The sequence below is a fragment of the Perognathus longimembris genome, chromosome 8 (genome assembly GCF_023159225.1).
Source record: "Perognathus longimembris pacificus isolate PPM17 chromosome 8, ASM2315922v1, whole genome shotgun sequence".
In the NCBI taxonomy this organism is placed as follows: Eukaryota; Metazoa; Chordata; class Mammalia; order Rodentia; family Heteromyidae; genus Perognathus; species Perognathus longimembris.
Window position 1 is genome coordinate 17,964,825 of NC_063168.1, and position 18,279 is coordinate 17,983,103.

Consider the following 18,279-nt stretch of genomic DNA (forward strand, 5'->3'; position numbering starts at 1 on the left):
CAGCCCCCTGACCTGACCTCTTTAGGGTCAGGCCAGCTCAGGAGCCATTACACCATATCACATGTCTCCATGTTCGCGTCTTGGGTCCTGTCTCCTGGCTCATACCCATGGGTGTCCCAATTCAGCTCTCCATCAGAGCTGAATTTGGTTTGTTGGTATCATTTTTGTTCTTTCCTCCCTCTCTGCCCTGTTTCCTGATAGTGTTAAAAGTATGTGTGGGCTGCAGGAGTTACTTAGAAATCTCCCAGAAGTAAGTCTCTGTCCTTTTTGGGTTATATGTTTTCTTTTTCTGAAATCTGGGACTGGTCCATCTGGAACTTCCCCAATAAATTCATCTTTTTGCTTGAGACTGTCCCTAGGTGGTGAACTCTTGGAGGGAGAGGGAATCCCCTCCCTCACACCCCATAACATCAGACACCAGTCTGTGAGCATCTTTCTTTAGTGTCTAAAGGGGCCAATTTCTGAAAAGATTCACTTGTTTGTGTGGCACCTCAGTGATTTCTGCACAGTAGAGAATCCCAGAGCCACATGTGGCACCCAGTGCTGGTGCATGAGTTCTTTCTAGGGATTGGGTGCCATTGTCCTATGTGCTATTTGAACATTCTTTAGACTCGTCTGTACTTTTTATTAGGTAATCCATTGTTAATCTCCTCTGCTATTATGATTAGATTAAGAATGCTTTCCTGTATACTCTAGTTCTCAGTCCAGATTATACAGTGGTTTTGCTATCATTATCAGGCAGAAACATCTACATCCCTCAACTCTTTTGATGGAATCAATTCTTTTTAATTAGTTTTTATGATCAAGCGTTGATGGTTGAATTTGGGGACAGTGATGGATTCAGGGAAAGGCAAACCACATTTAGTTCAACCAATCCAAACCTTAAGGCCAAACCTTCCTAGCCATATCACATATTATCCTGAAGTGCTCAACAGTACAATTTCATGGAGTTCATTTTAGCCTGTGGTTCATTACTAGTAGGAGTCTTCGGCAAATGAAGCTATAAGCTTGTTCCATGTCCTTCTCTAAATAATTACAATCTGCCTCTCATTGGTGGGCCAACCAAGTAGGGTGGAATGTTAGTCTGAACAGTCAGCGAAGAGAATTTCTTCTTTCCCATCATCTTTGCATTAGAAAAATGGAACCTTGTGATGGTTGGAAACCACTTTGAGACTAGAATAAAAGGAGTGCACAGAGAACAGAGCCCTCACTGAGAGAAAGAGCACAGAAACTTAGTACTCATCACAGGCTTAGCCTTGATCTGAATTTACCTGACACTTTAACTGTAAGACTCTTTGTTTAGTGAGTCAACTTATTGACTTTCCAAAAGTCCATGTTGAGTTAGATTTTCTGTTATTTACAGAAAAAAAGTGTCTTAATAATATTTTTCTTCAGGGTGTGACTATAGCGATATGCAGAATTTTTCAGTGTCAGGACACACTTGATGATTCCCGGGCTGGCATGTATGCGTCTCAAAGCAGGAGCTGAGTCAGTTTTGAAGTTCTGTATATTAACATAGTACTCTTTATATGGTGAGTGAGCAGTAATTATTCCTGGATAAAGAACTAAATAGGTAAATTATGAACAATGTAGTTGGCATGAAGGCAATGCCAAGATAGTTCTAGAAGAAAAGTTATGCTAAGAAACTAAGTCATATTTTCTATATTTGAAATCAGAGACAAGAGCTTCAAGACTAAGAGGCAGACTACTGAGAAATAATGAATTATGAGGCTGTGTTCGACTTTTTGATGAAAAAAATCACAAAGTATATGTAATATTAGATTGCCCTGTCCCATTACTGGCCTCAAACAACACAGAATTATATTCAGCTTCTAGTAGTGATTAAGAAAATATGACTTTCCCAAGAAATCGGCTGAGTGTTTACCTATTTTTTTCATTATTATCATTCCATTTTGGGGGGAGAAATTCCCCCATCATCAAGTGCATTATTATTTTAGTACCTAACCTGAGAATTGAAAAAATGTGATTGTTTTCTCTAACATACACATGTCTAGATGAGTTTATGTGTAATACTATCACTCATGCAAATAATTGACAATATAATCTGATTACATTAATTCAGAGCCTAGGGAAAATAAATAACCCTCTTTAGCGCTACTGATTGAAATGAAGGATTCCTTTAAAATTATGAAGTGCCATGAATCAACTTAACACGCTGACAATGTCAACTGATTGCAAGGTGAAACAAGTGTCTGCTTAAGGAACCTCAGTAATAAAACTGGTCAAAATTCCGTATTTTAATAGTGCCTAACATACAAATCATTGGTGTAGCTTTGCTAAGAAGCATCAGATATCACTAACTGGAGATTGGAACAATGTTTGACCCAATGTCTCCTCACTCTCCTCTTGAATCTGGAAAGGCAACAGCAAAATATTTTTATGATCAGTCCTATAAATCTTTAATACAATCTACTAAAACTTCCTTCAATGTTAAGGCATATAAAATACTTGTATGATGGGGGTAGCTTAGTACATGCAACTAAAACACCTGCAAATTACATTAGTTCCCGGGAGGACATACAAATTTGTTTCCAAATATAAGTGCAAAGCAGTAGAATACAAAGAGCTATACACTGCCAAAACACATAAAATCTGCAGAAGTTTTAGAGTCTAAATAGCATCTGTTCACAATGACTTGATTTGCCAGCAATTACACATTTGGATTCAGGGAAGAGAATGATGATAGGTATTAGAAAAAATATATATTGACTTTCTTTCATCTGTTTGGTGAAAGATTAATGAAGTAACACAAACCTAAGTATCAATAAGAAGGTAATTCCTTCTATCTTTCTGTAAGTTACAAATATATAAGAAAAATCAATATCTGAAAAGAACACTCCCAAACTTGGCATCTGGTGTAAAAGATGAATACTAATATCCTATATGTAAGTCTTAAAGGCAAAGTGGTTAAGTACCAGTCACAGAAAAAGAAGCTGTGGGATTTAATGTAGAGACTTTTTGTTCATCCAAACTAACAGAAAATTGGAATTTCAAATTTGCTCTTATAAGAAATCATATAAACAAAATGACCGTGGTAAAAATGTAGATGTTAGTTTCTAACCTATTGCATCACAGTGTTTAGAGGTAAATGGTCGTGTCTTTCATCCTAACTTTAAAAAGTGAATAGATGCTTGTAATATTTTGTGGGGGGACTGTACTATTTCTACAGCAAAGAACTAACACATTGCTGGGCAAAATTATAAGCTTGTTCATTTAAAATCATTATAATCATTTTGATGACTCATTGCATTTTTATTTGTGTGTTTTTTTTGTTGTTGTTGTTGTTGCCAGTCCTGGGCCTAGGACTCAGGGCCTGAGCACTGTCCCTGGCATCTTTTTGCTCAAGGCTAGCACTCTACTCCACTTCCAGCTTTTCTCTATATATGTGGTGCTGAGGAATCCAGCCCAGGGCTTCATGTATACAAGGTGAGCACTCTACCACTAGGCCATATTCCCAGCCCAACTCATTGTATTTTTGAGGGGTGGTACAATCACATGAACCCTAGGACCTATCTCAGTAAGTATGACCCTAGGCCAGGACTTATTTCAAAAAGTGATTCAAGCCACAACCTGGCTGATTCAGTGATGGCACCAACAGCTGTAGTTCCCCCATGAGTCCACAAGAGGCCAATATTCCACCAATACTACTTAAGACAGCAGCTGAGGTCTAAGTAGAACAAATGTGCTATTTAGTCTACATTCATTTTTAATTTTACAACTGACAGTCTGACAGGAGTACTTAATATTGCTGGGTTGACCTTTGTGTGATTTTGCACTAAATTATTTTTTTCTAACTTCCCTTAATCTGTAGTGTGGAGAAGAAAATGCAATTGACTTTACATTACAACAGGTTGAAACTGTATTATCAGTTGACAGCACCAGTCAAAGAGATGGGCAGAGAGGCCGGATGCAAAGCAAATGGTGCCACTATGGTATCACAGGCTCAGACTTGAAGAGAATTTTCATTATGTGGGTAATTTAGGAAGGCTATTTACCCTGTCATCACTTCCTAGTGGTGGCTGAACAAGTTTACCATAGCCTAGACAAACATTTGAAATTTAGGGTTAATTTCTTTAGGTTCAATTCTATTGTCCCCATAGGAGGGTAAAGGAAGACTCTCTTTGGAAAGATTTTTGTGAGAATATAGTCTTGGAAGATGGAACATGCTATCAAGGTAAAAATGGCAATAGCTTTCCTCCAGCATTCTTGTGAATAAAGTTAGCTGTGCCATAAAAATTGCATAAACAAAGGTGCCTGGAGGAGGGACCACTGGCACTGTAGCCTGCAGACAGATGCATGGGTCACACAGTCTATAAGGAGCCCTTTACTACCAAACACTCATTTCACATTAGATTCTGTGCTAAGTATTCCTAGGAATTTCCCTCACTCAACCTTCAAAGGCCTGAGCTGTCATTGACCCCATCTGAACAGGTGACATAGCTGAGATGTAAGAACATCATGGTGATGCCAACCCAGTTGGTAAGGGGACTGCAACAGATCAAAACCCAATTGGTCCCAATCCAGAGATGAATCCAATTAATCATAATGCTCTGTGGCCTCCCCAAACTTTCTGAAACAAGTAGTTTCTCATTGAATTGTTCATCTCCTGCAGTTTATTTGAGGGCTTTTTCTTCGGGAAAGAAAATCCTACTTGGGTAAGTTTTGCTTTGGGTTCCTAAGCTCCTCAGGGAATTTTCTGGAAACTGTGAAGTGCTATAACTTACTTTATGGCCACCCAGCTCAAGCTAAGGTCTTTTCATTGAAGACAGACAGACTCAATCCAGGGATATTAGATACCAGGTTTGCTGCAATACAAGTGATCTGGAAATTGTGGACCATAAATATTTTTTTTGCTAAGACAGGTTAAAAATGTGTGTGTATGTGTGTGTATACATATATATGTGTGTATACACACACACACATATATATATATATATATGAGCTAACACAGTGTTCAATGCATAATCCATACTAAGGTTGGCATAAGCAGACACTTGGCCAGCTACCCAGAAGAGCTGTCTCTACACTGAAGTAGCATATGAACCGACATAGCTGTGAATCTCAAGAGGCTGAAAGCAGATGGGTTAAATCTAGATTTCAGCCTAGAAGAATGCTGTGTCATTTATTCCAGAAAGTAAGGATTGATCCAAACATTGTGCTTTGATCTAAATAAGTCTTAGATCAATATCTGCATCTACTATTGAATGTGTGTGTATGTATATGAATATATGTGTGTACATAAATGTATATATATATGTATATGTGTGTGTATACATATGTGTGTATACATATTCATATATATATATACATCTTGAAAGTCTTGGTATTGCACTATGTAGATGAGTAAGGAGACAGAGAAACATTTTCCAGAATCATTCAGAGCTGGCCAAGAGTGCCACTCACATAAAGCAAATTTGGCTGTCTTTTGTGTACGTACAATTTTCAGGTGAGATAACAGTCTCATGACATCGGCCATGTCTGCCAGGATGAGCAAGCGTGTGACAGCAGACAGCAGTGCCCGGGCAGCTCGCACCATGGTGCCCCGCTTCACTGAGGAGCAAGGGTCATCAGCAAACTCAGAAGAGGCGATCCGCATGGTATCACCTGGAAGACAAACATGAAGAGGCAGGTGGGTGGACCGGAGGCTGAGCAAGTGGAAATGCAGAAGATATGAGAATGCAGGGTTGTTGCTCTTATTGCAAACTTGGGTGAGCAGCTGGCACTTCTCTCTCTGCCCAAAACCAGCAGAATGCCTTTCAAGTCAAGCATACCTGTACACATGGAGAAGTGCTGGGAACAAAGCTAAGGAGTAAAATCATGCTTTTAACCTCAATCATGAAGACAGTATATTCAAGTTGTGTGGTAGCTAAGAACTTGCCCGGAATTTAACCATCGTCACTTCGTCTCTCTTGAAAACAATACTGGTTACCAGGCAACTAGTTCTGGTTACTGATATCCCAGAGACGGAGTTTATTGCTCAGTGAGGACAGCTACTGAGTCAATGGCGTCCTTAACACCATACTTTTAATTGAGCTAAGACAAGAGTATACAGGAACCCAAGGTCCAGTCTTGCAGCCCTTGGTTGCTCCTTGGGGATTATCCTTGATAATCCTTTCAGAAGACAGTGACTAAGTATCAAAACAGACATATGGTTAAGAAGTCCTGGGGAGAAAGTACTGATTTGCACTTTCAAGGTGAGACTAGTAGGGAAGTAGTGTCCGTGGGCTGTGATGAAGGAAGGGTGCGCTTCCTATAAGGAGTGCAGTGATGGGGATGAAAGTGGGGCAGATGAGCACTGTCAGGATCTAAAGACAGGGTCTGCAGCTTCATGGATGGATGTGTGACAAAGTGGCTTGAGAGAGAGGTGGTAGAGCCTAGAACACCATCAAAAGAACCTCGGGCAAGAAGTGACATGAATAGACTTGGCTATTGGAAGTGTATTTTTACCACCTTCTATAAATTACACCTCAGGAGGGGCCCAACTGCGACTAAGAAATGAGTTAGCAGGGCAGATATGGTTGTAGTCTGGAGAGCCCTGAAAAGGGCCTGGACTAGGAAAATCAATAGAATCCTGATTCAGAGGAGAAGTGGGGAGCAAAAAGGTCTTTTAGACATGGACACAGATTTTGGTGGATTGATTAGATGTGGAGACAAAAGACAAGATGGAATTGATACTATGTAACAATACTGGAGTCATGTTCACTATTTGTACAAAGAGTTCGGAGGACTGGGAAACAAGGGGAAATAATTAACTCAAATGCTGCTCTTATTGTATCTATGGGAGATATTCACTGGGGTAGGGAGGACTAGAAGCAAGCAAGAAGGCAGCTTCATCTCAGCAGAGTTATACAAGGATTAAAAAAAGCTTTCAAAAAATTTGAAGAGTTGAGTTAATTTGATAGATTATTAAATTGGGGCAAAACAATTTGTTCAATATTTTTATTACAAATGATTACACCTCACCTGTCAAACAAAACCTCACTTGTTAAAGAAATTCAATGATAGCTCTGAGAAATCTGTAATTTACTCTGAGACACAAAGGAAAAAGAGAAAACACACAGATGCACAACACATCTTATTACATTACAGGCAGAAGAGAACATAATGCCATTCACTCATTGTTATAGTTATTTAAACCCTTATGGCAATACTTTTTATACTTGAAGCATGTGAGTATACAGGAAACCATATCATGCTGATTTCTAAAAGAGGCTCTTATCTGCACTGAGCTTATTATATTGTCCATCAAGCCTAAATTTTATGCACTGGTACCAACAAAAGGGTTGATATATAGCCAAATTTGAAATGAGTGAAAAATTCATTTTATGTTGGCATAATAGTGAATTTTCAAGAGGTGTGAATAAAGTTTAAAGTAGAGGCTTCTCTTAGGAGATAGAGATACAACCCAAGTGTCACAGCCTTCTTCAATCTATTTAATGTTTTCTACTCCCCTTCTCTCCCTTCCTTCAAATAAGACACCAGTGGCAAATATCTGTAGTGGAGAAAAGAAAGATAGTTGATTTCTCTTTCAGAGCCTGGGTGTCTTAGTTTTTTGTTTGCTTGTTTTTGTTTTAGTTCTTTTCTCCCTGAAGTCTAGGGCTCTACCACCGGAGCTATAACTCCACCTTCTGCTTTTTCATGGTTCATTGGATATAAGAGTTCCAGACTTTTCTGCCTGGGCTGACATCGAACCACAGATTTACATGCATGTGCTGCCATGAGATATTTCTCTTTTCAGTGAGATCAGAAAGAACATTATATACTGAGGCAAATCCAGTGACCTACTGAGAGGATCACAAGTAATGCTAGACAAATTCCTAGGCAGTGTTGTTAGGTTGATAAGCTGCTGGGAACAGACCCAGTTAGTCGGGGAAAGGGATGTGAGCTGTGCACAGCAAACTAGGAGCTGTGAGCGCAAATGCTGCATGCTAAATTGAGTGAATCTTATCTTGAGTAAGAGGGAACAGGACAGGGTTACTCCAAGAAAACACAGGACCCCAGGAAGTGCATCTAAGTTCATCCCATCCATCATGGAATGTCTAAAACATCACAAAATGGGGTTTCTTTTTATTTTCATACTCCAAACTTTTTTATTCCAAAGAGTTGGCCATTTTATAATGTGCTTATAAGCTGATATAAATTCAACCCTCAGAGTTTCACCAATTACTTCGCCTCTCAGCAGAATGAATATCTCACCAGGATTCTGTAAGGTGAAAATGCAACCTAATCAAGCACTGAAAAAGAATCACTCAAACGAAGAACTCTTTCCATCTACTAGTGATTAAGTTAATGCACTAGCACTATTTTTTTTGTATTTCAACCATAATCAGAAATGAAATATTTAAATGTGATTCTCACTATATTTTATACATAAATGTTTCTTCTTCTCCAAAACCATGCTTTGCAAAACAAAAAGCAGTGAGAAGGTAGCTCCTCCTCTTCCTTTTCCTTTGTGGGCCTTGATAATCCTACAGTGAAAGATTTTTCCCCCCCTGATCAGCAGAACATCAGAATTAAACCATTAGATTCCCTAAATCTTAACTTTCACTTTTATGGACTTTGGTTTCTTTGGGGTTTCTAGCACAGACTTGCACATAGAGGGTCAGGATGACAGTGCTTTTTCCACATGCTGACCATTTGGTGACAAGTACAGAATTCTTAGGTGGAGGTGCGCAACTGGGGCCCAGAGTAAGTACTCCAGTACATATGCATTCCAGTAGCTATCCATGAGAGAGGGAGAAAGAGATACAGTGAGAGCATAAAGAGAAAAATAAAAATGGAAAGGGAGAGGAAAGATGGCAAGGGAGGGAAAGGGTGGAAAATGGAGGGAAGGAGAGAGAGAGGGAGGTAGAAGAGAACAGAGAAGGAGAGGGAGAAGGAGAGAGACAAGGAGAGAGAAGAATTTACAAGCAGAAAACTCAGGCTAAATTCTGAGATCATTTTAAGATAAATAGAAAGTAATTTCACTCATTTTAAATTAAAACTAAAAGCTCATCTGAAACACATACAAATGATTTCATGTTGTTAAGGATTCCAAAGGAAAGGCAATCAAAAATCAGCTGTAACTTTAATGTGTCTTATGTCCCTGCAGTTTTAGGCTTACTGAGTTAAATGGAAATCTATATTCCAAAATGATAAACTAAGTTCATCAGTACAAAATGAGCTATTTTCTCAGCAAACGCTTTTATTCTGCAAGATAGAAATAATTAGCTGAGTAGAGGAAGGTATGTGAAAGAGAGGGATGAAGTGCTGGAAAGATGATAGCAGGGGTCTGCTTGGTTCAACCTATGCATTCACTCTCATTTATTTGATTTCACAGCTAACTTAGAACCAAGTTTCTAGGTAAAGTCTTTGATCGCCTCAAGCTGCCACCACCTGCTGGAAAGAAAAACAATATTACATAACTTAAATAGTGACAAGAGAGACCCAGCAAATAATATTCTGTAGTTCTTTCATAAAAATGCTCGTCATGTGAGTATTGTTCTAAAAGCTTTACATACTCATCTCGGTTAAAAAAAAAGAGCAAACATTTACAGTTACATTGGACTGTATTTAGAATCTTGATTCCAACTATTTCAGGAGCTTGATGCTTGTTTATTCAACTTCCAAGTCTTACTCTCCTCAAATGTAAAAATGGGGGTGAAAACAGAATTAACTACCTCACAAACTCCAATATCAGTGGAAACTGATAGACTACATTCAAATCAGTCACCCTAATGCATCCTCCATTACAGGGGCTGAATCTTTATTATCACTATACTATCATATTCATTAGTACCTTAAGCCAGATTAAGAAAAATGGTGAATTCATTACAGATTTGGAAATGAATTTTACTTGATGATTCCACTCATAATTATTGCTTGCCTTCTATAAATATTTTATTATCTTTAAGTAGCTGTACAAAGGAGTTGCCATGCAACAAAGCATTTTATGAATACAGTGTATCTTGGTTAATGTCAACTCTTTCAATATTGTCAGCTATGTCTCCCAACGCAGCCTTTATTTTTCTTAATTTTGTCAGCTATCCTCCTCCTCCTCCTCCTCCTCCTCCTCCTCCTCCTCCTCCTCCTCCTCCTCCTCCTCCTCCTCCTCCTCCTCCTCCTCCTCCTCCTCCTCCTCCTCCTCCTCCTCCTCCTCCTCCTCCTCCTCCTCCTCCTCCTCCTCCTCCTCCTCCTCCTCCTCCTCCTTCATAAAGGTCTTACTTAAAAACAATATAACATCTGTCTAATTAAAAATATGCATTATTTTAAGGCATATGTGTGAAAAAGAAAATGGTGTTTAGTTTTTGAGTCTGTTTTGTTCTGAGTCCTGGGCTACCCTGGTGGCACTGCGATGGTAGACATTACTAGGTATGAGCTGGTGAGTATCTTCTGGAATGTGGAATGCTGCAGACAGAAGAAAGTCTTAGGAAAATCATATAAGAAAATCAGGAAGTGGTGCTGTGGTTCAAGTAGTAGAGTGTTAGCCTTGAGCACAGAAGAAGCTCAGGGACAGTGCCCAGGTCCTGAGTTCAAGCCCCAGGAATGCCAAAGACAAAAAAAGAAAGAAAATCATAAGCTGTCTTAGAGGCCATGGCCCCATGAAGCTCAACCATTGAAAATGGGCCTGAATGCAAGGTCAGAAAACTGTAGCCAGCTATCATACAAACTGTTTGGAAAACCATGAGAAATAAGGGAAAGATAGGGTGAAACTCAGGTTAAACAGTGCAGGGGGAAATTGTGGGCAGCTGGATTAGCTGCTGGTCCTCTAGTTTTCCCAGCTGAACCAGTTTCAACTTCTCTTTCCTTTGTACTCTGTCGGCAATGGCAGGCAGAGGACTTGTCTGCTGCAATCCAATGATGGGGGCCGGGAAGCTAAAAATAGTGAAGCCACAAAGCAGAGGCAGTGAAACAACCAGAAGAATGGATTATAGCATATAATAGAATTTCAATGTGCCTCCTGTAACTGGTAATATATAAACTCAACTTTTCCTTATAAAAATAAATATATGATTCTTGTGAAATGGGAAAACATAGACAAGTCAAATGAACCGAAACACCATCCTCACTTCTAACTACTAAGGACAACAGTATCTTCTGATGAGAATTCTTCAGAAAAGTTCCCTATGTCTATTTTTTTAACCAATAATTTTCACATGTCATACCCATAGCCATATATTTTTCTTGGTCTAAGTACATCAAACATGAACAATTATTGCATGTTATATTTCAATCTCTATTGTGGAATTCCTAGAGAAGATGATAGAAAAAGGTCTCAGAGCTGTATCTTCCTAGCCATGATATCCTGTGCAACACTTCACATGTTTTCCTAGAGGCACAAATCTTCAAAGATCATGAGACAAATAATCTTACAAAAACTACATGTGATTCTGGACAAGTTCTGATTCTAAATGTGCATCCTATTAGAACCATGTACTTGTAGGGCCAGGGAAAGAAGGGATATAAAAACTAGAAAATGTCAATCTGAACACACAGTGCCCAACTTCTGAATATTTTATCATTTTGATTGCTTTCTAAAGTGAGTGAGGCAATAAGATACTTGAAAGCCAGTTACTTTCCTGGTCAGCTAATTTTCTAACCTCAGTGGGAAACAATTTTCATTTGACCTAGAGCAAATTGCAATGGTAAGTGAATGGCTCTGGTAGAGAATAGTATAGAAGCTGCAGTGTTAGCACAGGGATTCCACTGTTTTGTTTTGTGGGGCTTTTTTCCAGTATTTAAGTTTGAGTTCACAGCTTTATATGTGTTAGACAAGTGCTTTGGAACTCAAGCCACACTCTTAGCTCTTTTTATCTTAGGTTGTTTTTCAAGTAGGGTCCTGTAGCTTTTTCAAAGGCTGGGATTCCGACTATGATCCTCTTACCTATGCCCCTTCCATGACTAGGATAACAGAATGCATTACTATGACTAGCTTATTAGTGGATATGGGGGTGGGGGAATTCCTAATATCACCCTGCCCCATAATGCTTGGCCCATGGGGGATTTGACCAGCTGATACCTGCCTTTTGTTCCTGTTTTGGAGGGAAGTGAGTTCTCCTTTGAAGTGAGATATGGAGAGTTGGTTGATGTACTGAAAGCGCCAACAGAGCAAGTGTTGATTTAGGACCTCTGAACTAAGTACATGAGCAAGCACAGAAATATCCTCCGCTGGAATATTCCTACCCACAAAAGTTACTTACTGCAAGCTTACTCAAGATTCTTTTCATTTTAGGATCCCGTTATCTTCTCTAGTTTCGATTTGAAATAATCATATCATGTTCTTTTTTTTAAAAAAATTTATTTATTGTCAGAGTGATGTACAGAGGGGTTACAGTTTCATACATAAGGCTTTTTTTTTTTTTGCCAGTCCTGGGGCTTGAACTCAGGGGTCTGAACCCAGGGTCTGAGCACTGTCCCTGGCTTCTTTTTGCTCAAGGCTAGCACTTTGCCTCTTGAGCCACAGCGCCACTTCTGGCTGTTTTCTATACATGTGGTGCTGAGGAATCGAACCCAGCACTTCATGTATACGAGGCAAGCATTCTTGCCACTAGGCCATACTCCCAGCCCCCCCATGTCATGTTCTTGATTGACACAAGAACTATTGTCATAAACTGAAGACTAATGGCTCACACCTGTAATTTTAGCTACTTAAGAAGCTGAGTTCTAGGAGACTGGCATGAATCCAGCCTGGTCAGAAAAGTCTATGGAGACACCACTTCCAATTAAGTAACAAAAAAGGCAGGTTGGAGATATGGTTCAAGGTGAAGAACTCCAGTGTAATCAAGAAATCTGAGCAAAAAGGTGAGGCCTTGACATCAAGACCCAGTAGAGGCAGAATGTTAAACCAGCAAAGAAACAAAAAACTGTTATCTTTTGAACAACTCAAAATATACCAAGTTCTAGGGCCATGCATGGTAGTATTTGCTTATAATGTCAGCTACTCAGATACAGAGATCAAGAGACTTAAGGGTCAAGTCCAAAGTAGACAAAAATGTTAGGAGGACCCCATATAAACCAACAGCCCAGACAATTCTTTGAGTTTCCCTTTCTAGACAGTTGAGGTTTTCCAGCTGCAAACAGGACGCAGGCCCTTACCTGAGCCGGACAAGCATGACTAGCTGGGACATGATGGAGGTGGTCCTGGGGTTTGGGCTACAATGAGGGTGAATAGGGTTGACTTCTTCCCTATCTAAAGAATGGCTACTCTGTACCTAGGATCAACCTATGCTCCCTAGGGACTGTTTGATTTTAGTCCCCAGCCAAAAAGTCACAATCCACAGCTGCTTATTCATCCTCACAAAATAAAATGCAAGATCATGTCCAAAAAAACAACAACCCCAAAACCAAAATAACAACAGCAAAACAAGCTGCTGTATGATTCAAGTGCTAAAGCTTCTGCCTAACAAGCGTGTGGTTGTAGTTCAAACCGCAACAGTGCCAAACCAACACACGATACTTTGGTCAAATATCTTCCTTTTCTCTCTTCAGTTTTTCTCAAGTATAAATGGTGAGAACTTTTCAGTGTAAATGCCTGTGTACATTTGAGTCTTCCTTACTTTTCCTGTCCTTTAACTTTGGCCAGTGCAGAAACCATCAATATAACCATCACCTCTTTGCTCCTAGCATATCTTGGACTAGGCAACTTTGTTCATTAAATCAATATCATTAGGAAGAGGGAGGGCAAAGCTTGCTTTTTACTGTCCACTTTCATCCATCATAAATTTCAACTGAAGCTAGGAGAAATGATAAGTGAAACTAAATGCTCTAGACTTCACAGTGTAATAATTGATGTTTTTCCTTCCTTCCTCCCTCCCTTCCTTCCTTCCTTCCTTCCTTCCTTCCTTCCTTCCTTCCTTCCTTCCTTCCTTCCTTCCTTCCTTCCTTCCTTCCTTCCTTCCTTCCCTCCCTCCCTCCCTCCCTCCCTCCCTCCCTCCCTCTTTTTCTTTCTTTCTTTTTTGAATTTATTTTCTAAAATTGGCTTCCTGAGTTCAGAAAGTAGCAGGAAAGCTGTGACATTTGAACAAAGGAAGTGCTAGAGAAAGCAGCGATGCCTCTCTCATGGGCCAAAGCCACCACAGGGAAGATGTCTGAAAACAGTTTTGGAAACAATCAACAGTGGTGGAGATCAACATAGGCCCTCCATGGCAAGTAGGCTGTGACTGAAATCTATGAAAAGGTCAATGAACACAATCATCATCTTTCTTCAAGGCTGAGGAATCCTGAATACCTGTATATTTTCGAGCCAATTATTCAAAAAAAAAATAAGATGTGTCATGGGAACTCCTTATGTACTAACCACCTACAACAGTCTGGGCACAGTTCAGGTCCTGCCACTGAAAATAAAGACAATCTTTGGCTTCACTAAGTGGTACGCAGAAGAAACTTCCTCTGATCTTTCTTAAGGCATAGAGTGATAACACATGACGCATCCAACACAGGTTCCTATTGTAAAATGACAGCACCCTCCCTTGCTGTGTCATTTAACAAAGAAACTGGACTCTGACAGCTTTCATTTTATCAAGATACTCTCTGAGAAAATGAGACATTAGGTACAAGATGTGAGAAGTCTGTTGGGACAGTCTTGAAATGACTAAGACTAGATAATTTATGTTTCCCTTGGATCCTCCTCATTCTCATTTTAAACAGACACAAAGCCCAAGTAGAGAGCGACCTGTTGGAGTTCAGGTAGCCAGTGGGCCCAGACTTTTGGTCTCCTGACATCCTAACCAATGGCTCTGGTCACAATCTCACAGTGGCTATAAGCACAGTGGGACTCCAGTCACTCAACACTGTCTCAACTAACAATTCCAGTGCCACCAAATGGCCTTGTCACAGTCTTGCTTCAGTGGTGCCAGCAGCTCCAAAGACAAATGTGTGTCCTCATTTGGTGAGGGCCAGTATTCTTTACCAAGGATTGGTAATTGAGTCCGTTTCAAGGCAATTTCCCCCCTCTTGAGATATGTTCTGTATGCAAAAGTACAACAAATGTCAGTAACTGATGATTAAGTGTATTGAATGTTATGAGCTATTAAACATCGTTAGAGACAGCAATGCACCACCTTGCAGAAGGCACAGATCATTAAGCATATGGATTTTAATTATTTCAGCTGTAGCCTTTTCCTGGGGTGGGAGAAGAAGGTTATACTGTTTTAGCCAGAAAAAATTATCAAGCTTTAATATGGCATACTTCACAAATGAGGCTTTTGCAAGACCTGTTCAATACAGCAGTGGCCACATTCCACAGAAAGGTGATTAGTGTCTTTGGCTGGAATGTAAAAGAAAACTATAAAAAAGAAACCCTTAGAAATGTTAAGTAGTGATGTATTAAGAGTAAGAAAACATAGAGTTTAGAGGCTCATTAGTGAAACAAATTTCACCTTGTATTTTCAAAAGTAAACATAAACGGGAATGATAAATATGTAAATTTCATTGTACAACAAATTTATTTCTGCAATACACCAGGTCAAATAGGTTTTCAAAGCTTGTTTGAGTTTATAAAGCCTCCAATAAATTCACTTCTGAATAAATCCTAAATTTCAATATTCCTATGATTTACGGCAAGTCTCCTTATGCACAGTGTGACACTGACATATTTCTAATCTTAAGTCAATAAATGTTTCTATTGATTAGTATCTCTAGTTTCCTCACAAACATGACAAAAATCAACATCACTGAAAAGTCAAGAGCCTGATATAGTAGTCAGCAGTTGAAATGTGACCAAAAGCTTATAGTACGATGAAGAAGTCAAGAAACCATGCTACAACGTGTATTACATTGGGCAAACAGAGGCAACAAAATCACGACAAAGGTTAGCATCTAACTCTGACTGGAAAAGGCAGGCAGTAATCTCAACATGCAAATGCAGAGGACACCTTGAGTTTCCTTGCCCTGATTAAGATGCAGTATAAGAGACTGCCAAGTAAGAAGGTGGATTAATGTTGAAATCCTAGCATTTAAGAAAGCCTTGGAAAGCATGATGCAGCCTAAATTCCAGAAGATGTAAAATCCAGGTCTGGCCTTTTAGGAGAGAAAGCCCTTTTCTCTTCCCTGGAGACTATTCTAATTGGAGATAGCCTTAAATACTATTGTTTCTTTTTTTGTTTGTTTTTTTTTTGGTGAGTGGGTCTTTGATAATCTGTCCTTAACCCACCCCACCCCCCACAAATCTCCTTTCAATAGGGTAGATCTTCACAGATACATTTTAATGTCCTTCCAAGAGAAGGAAATGCCAACATGATCTTTAATCAGCCATATCCTAGGCACTAACACTGCATCTATATTACAAAAGAAATGACCCTTAGTTTTCAGATCTTATGTACCTACAAATGTATTGTACAAACCAGTGATGGACATGCTTCTACACTGTCCTTTGAACTAATGAATGTTGTAAGTAAGGAAGGTATTTTTCATCTGCTTTGGAGGGAAAAACATTGATTTCCAGGATGTTTTGAAAATAAGGTAATCCTAAATCACACTGAGCTATTTTAAGGCCTAAGTTATCTTAAATATATTTGAGACATGAGATATGTTTCCACTTCTCTATCCTAGAACTCTCAGGATCTTCTATGACTTGTTCAAGTTTAGGAGGCTCACTGGACAGCAGAAGCTGGTTCTGACTGAGTTTTTTACTTGTTCAGTTGTGCATCTGTGTTTACTATACTTTGAATACAGTTTTTTTAATGTAGTTCGACAAATGGACAACTGATTTTCTCCAAGTTACTTCATATACCTCAAGTGGCTTTTGTTACACCAATGTAGATGTCTTGGCATTGTACTTGTGTCATGACATTTGTAAGGTAATGCAGTATCTTAAATCTGTCATTAGTAAAACCCAAGAATACTTGCATCATGGATTTCATATCCACTAAAATATAAATGCAAAAAAAAGTAAATGAGGAGGACAAAAAGCGCATTCTTATAAAGTAGCTAATAAACTAGGCTTGAAATTGCTACATAATCAAATAACAAGCCAAGCAAACTTTTTCTAGAGTATCTTTGGCTAAACTGAACACAAGAACCGTTCTTATAATGAGAAAAGCTGATTAAGAATAGAAAATTCAAACACATATTTCAAAATTAAAAACAAAAAACAAAAAAAGTCCCAAGTCATTGGGTATCACAACCATTTCCAACAGTGCTATGAAACTGAAGCTTAATTAAATTGTATTCTAAAATGCAATTGGAAAATATCCTTACTTTGTGTCGTAAGTTTGCAGGCAAACAAGACTAGAATTATCAGATTCTAGGCTTAAAATGCCACAGACTTTACCTTTAACTCCTGACCAGCTACTGATTTTCCATTCATCAGAATGGAATATTTTCTTATATGTAATTACAGCTACACATCCTCTTTACCAAATGGTTAGGAGGGTGGGGGGATATGTCACCAACATTCTAGATTTTATGGAAAGAGGATTAAAGAAGATACAGCATCAACATCCACATTGGTATATCTCTTGGGAAAAAAGGCACAAGTAAGATATATATATATATATATACATATATATACACAAATATATAGTATAATATTTATAATGAATATATAATTATATATTATATAATTGTATATTATATATATGTGTAAAGCAAATGGCCTGACAACAAAGAACAAGCTAGATTTGAGGTAATTTCTTCCTTTCTTCCTTTCTTCCTTCCTTCCTTCCTTCCTTCCTTCCTTCCTTCCTTCCTTCCTTCCTCCTTCTCATCCTCCCTCCCTTTCTTTCTTTTCTTTTTTTTTTGCCTATTGTGAGACTTGAATTCAGGGTCTGGAAACTGAATCTGAGCAACTTTTGCTCAAGACTAGCACGCTACCACTTGAGGTACAGTGCCACTTTTGGCTTTTTCTGTTTGTGTGGTACTGAGTAATTGAACCCAGGGCTTCATGTGTGCTAGGTAAGAACTCTATCGCTAAGCCACATTCCCAACCCTAGATTTGAGGTAATTTCAAACACTAAATCCAAAATGACAAACTTCCAAGTCTTCTAATGTTTTCTATTTTTATTTTGTACTTCCACGAGTAATAGCTTGTCATGGTTGTGGCAGATTTCAGACATTCTCCCCTCCTTCTAACTTAAGAATACATTTTAGGGGCTGGGGATATGGCCTAGTGGCTAGAGTGCTTGCCTCATATACATGAGGCCCTAGGTTCGATGCCCCAGCACCACATATACAGAAAATGGCCAGAAGTGGCGCTGTGGCTCAAGTGGCAGAGTGCTAGCCTTGAGCGGGAAGAAGCCAGGGACAGTGCTCAGGCCCTGAGTCCAAGCCCCAGGACTGGCC

At 39.1% G+C, this 18,279-nt stretch overlaps 1 protein-coding gene across 1 annotated transcript in view; it reads right to left on the reverse strand.

The window, feature by feature from the left end:
• Positions 1-18,279, reverse strand: part of Ctnna2 (catenin alpha 2) — a 1,054,352-nt gene that overhangs the window by 732,957 nt on the left and 303,116 nt on the right. Inside the window, exon 4 of the mRNA XM_048352594.1 lies at positions 5,459-5,625. Within this exon, the coding sequence (XP_048208551.1) occupies positions 5,459-5,625 (167 nt within the window). The remainder of the gene's footprint in view (positions 1-5,458; positions 5,626-18,279) is intronic.